At 40.0% G+C, this 627-nt stretch overlaps 1 protein-coding gene across 1 annotated transcript in view; it reads right to left on the bottom strand.

Moving 5' to 3' along the window:
* Positions 1-102: 102 nt before the first annotated feature.
* Positions 103-627, bottom strand: part of LOC107576903 (pleckstrin homology domain-containing family B member 2-like) — a gene marked incomplete at its 5' end in the record, with an annotated part of 4,557 nt that continues 4,032 nt past the window's right edge. Inside the window, 4 exons of the mRNA XM_016263025.1 lie at positions 103-138; positions 246-332; positions 463-502; positions 595-624. Coding sequence (XP_016118511.1) covers positions 103-138; positions 246-332; positions 463-502; positions 595-624 — 193 coding nt within the window. The remainder of the gene's footprint in view (positions 139-245; positions 333-462; positions 503-594; positions 625-627) is intronic.

The following is a 627-nucleotide window of genomic DNA, read 5'->3' as shown; positions in this document are numbered from 1 at the left end:
GGGACTGATAACAGCCTTTTTATAGCAGCCAATATACTTTCAAGCATTGCTTCTAAACGTAATCCGACCTCAATTGTTCTTCCTGGTCAAACAAGTTTAGAATCAAACAGAAATGGCAAAGGCAACATCTAATACGAGCTTTAAAACACATGCAATAACATAAGCTGGATATCAGAGTACAAATAAAATGTTATTTTTTGTAGTAATCAACATTTGTTACAGTCATTTTCCTTGAAATGTATTACCTGTGGAGTTGTGTTTAATTCAGAATAGGGTGGAGGAGCTGATGCTACGACGTCCTCGGCAAAACCGACCTGAGGAGGCGGCACAATCTACAAAACACACCAAGTCATGTCAGCAAATGCGTCTGTAACGCTTCTGAAATCAGCTCCAGAAGCTGCGCTACTGGAAATGTTAAATGTGAAAGTATTGTCCCACTCAGACTGCGTTTGTGTAACTCACAGTGTTGAGTCTGGCGTCCTGAAGTGCCATGGTCCAAGCCCTGCGACAAAATACATCGAGTTAGTGCAAAAAAAAAATCGCATTTTGAAGAACACAATGTAAATAATAATAATAATAGAGAATTTGACTCACAAAGCATCGTCTGCACTGTCTGCGCAGATGCTG

This window comes from Sinocyclocheilus grahami, unplaced genomic scaffold (genome assembly GCF_001515645.1).
Source record: "Sinocyclocheilus grahami isolate Dianchi unplaced genomic scaffold, SAMN03320097.WGS_v1.1 scaffold4600.1, whole genome shotgun sequence".
Lineage (NCBI taxonomy): Eukaryota > Metazoa > Chordata > Actinopteri > Cypriniformes > Cyprinidae > Sinocyclocheilus > Sinocyclocheilus grahami.
This window is presented reverse-complemented; position numbering and strand designations above follow the sequence as displayed.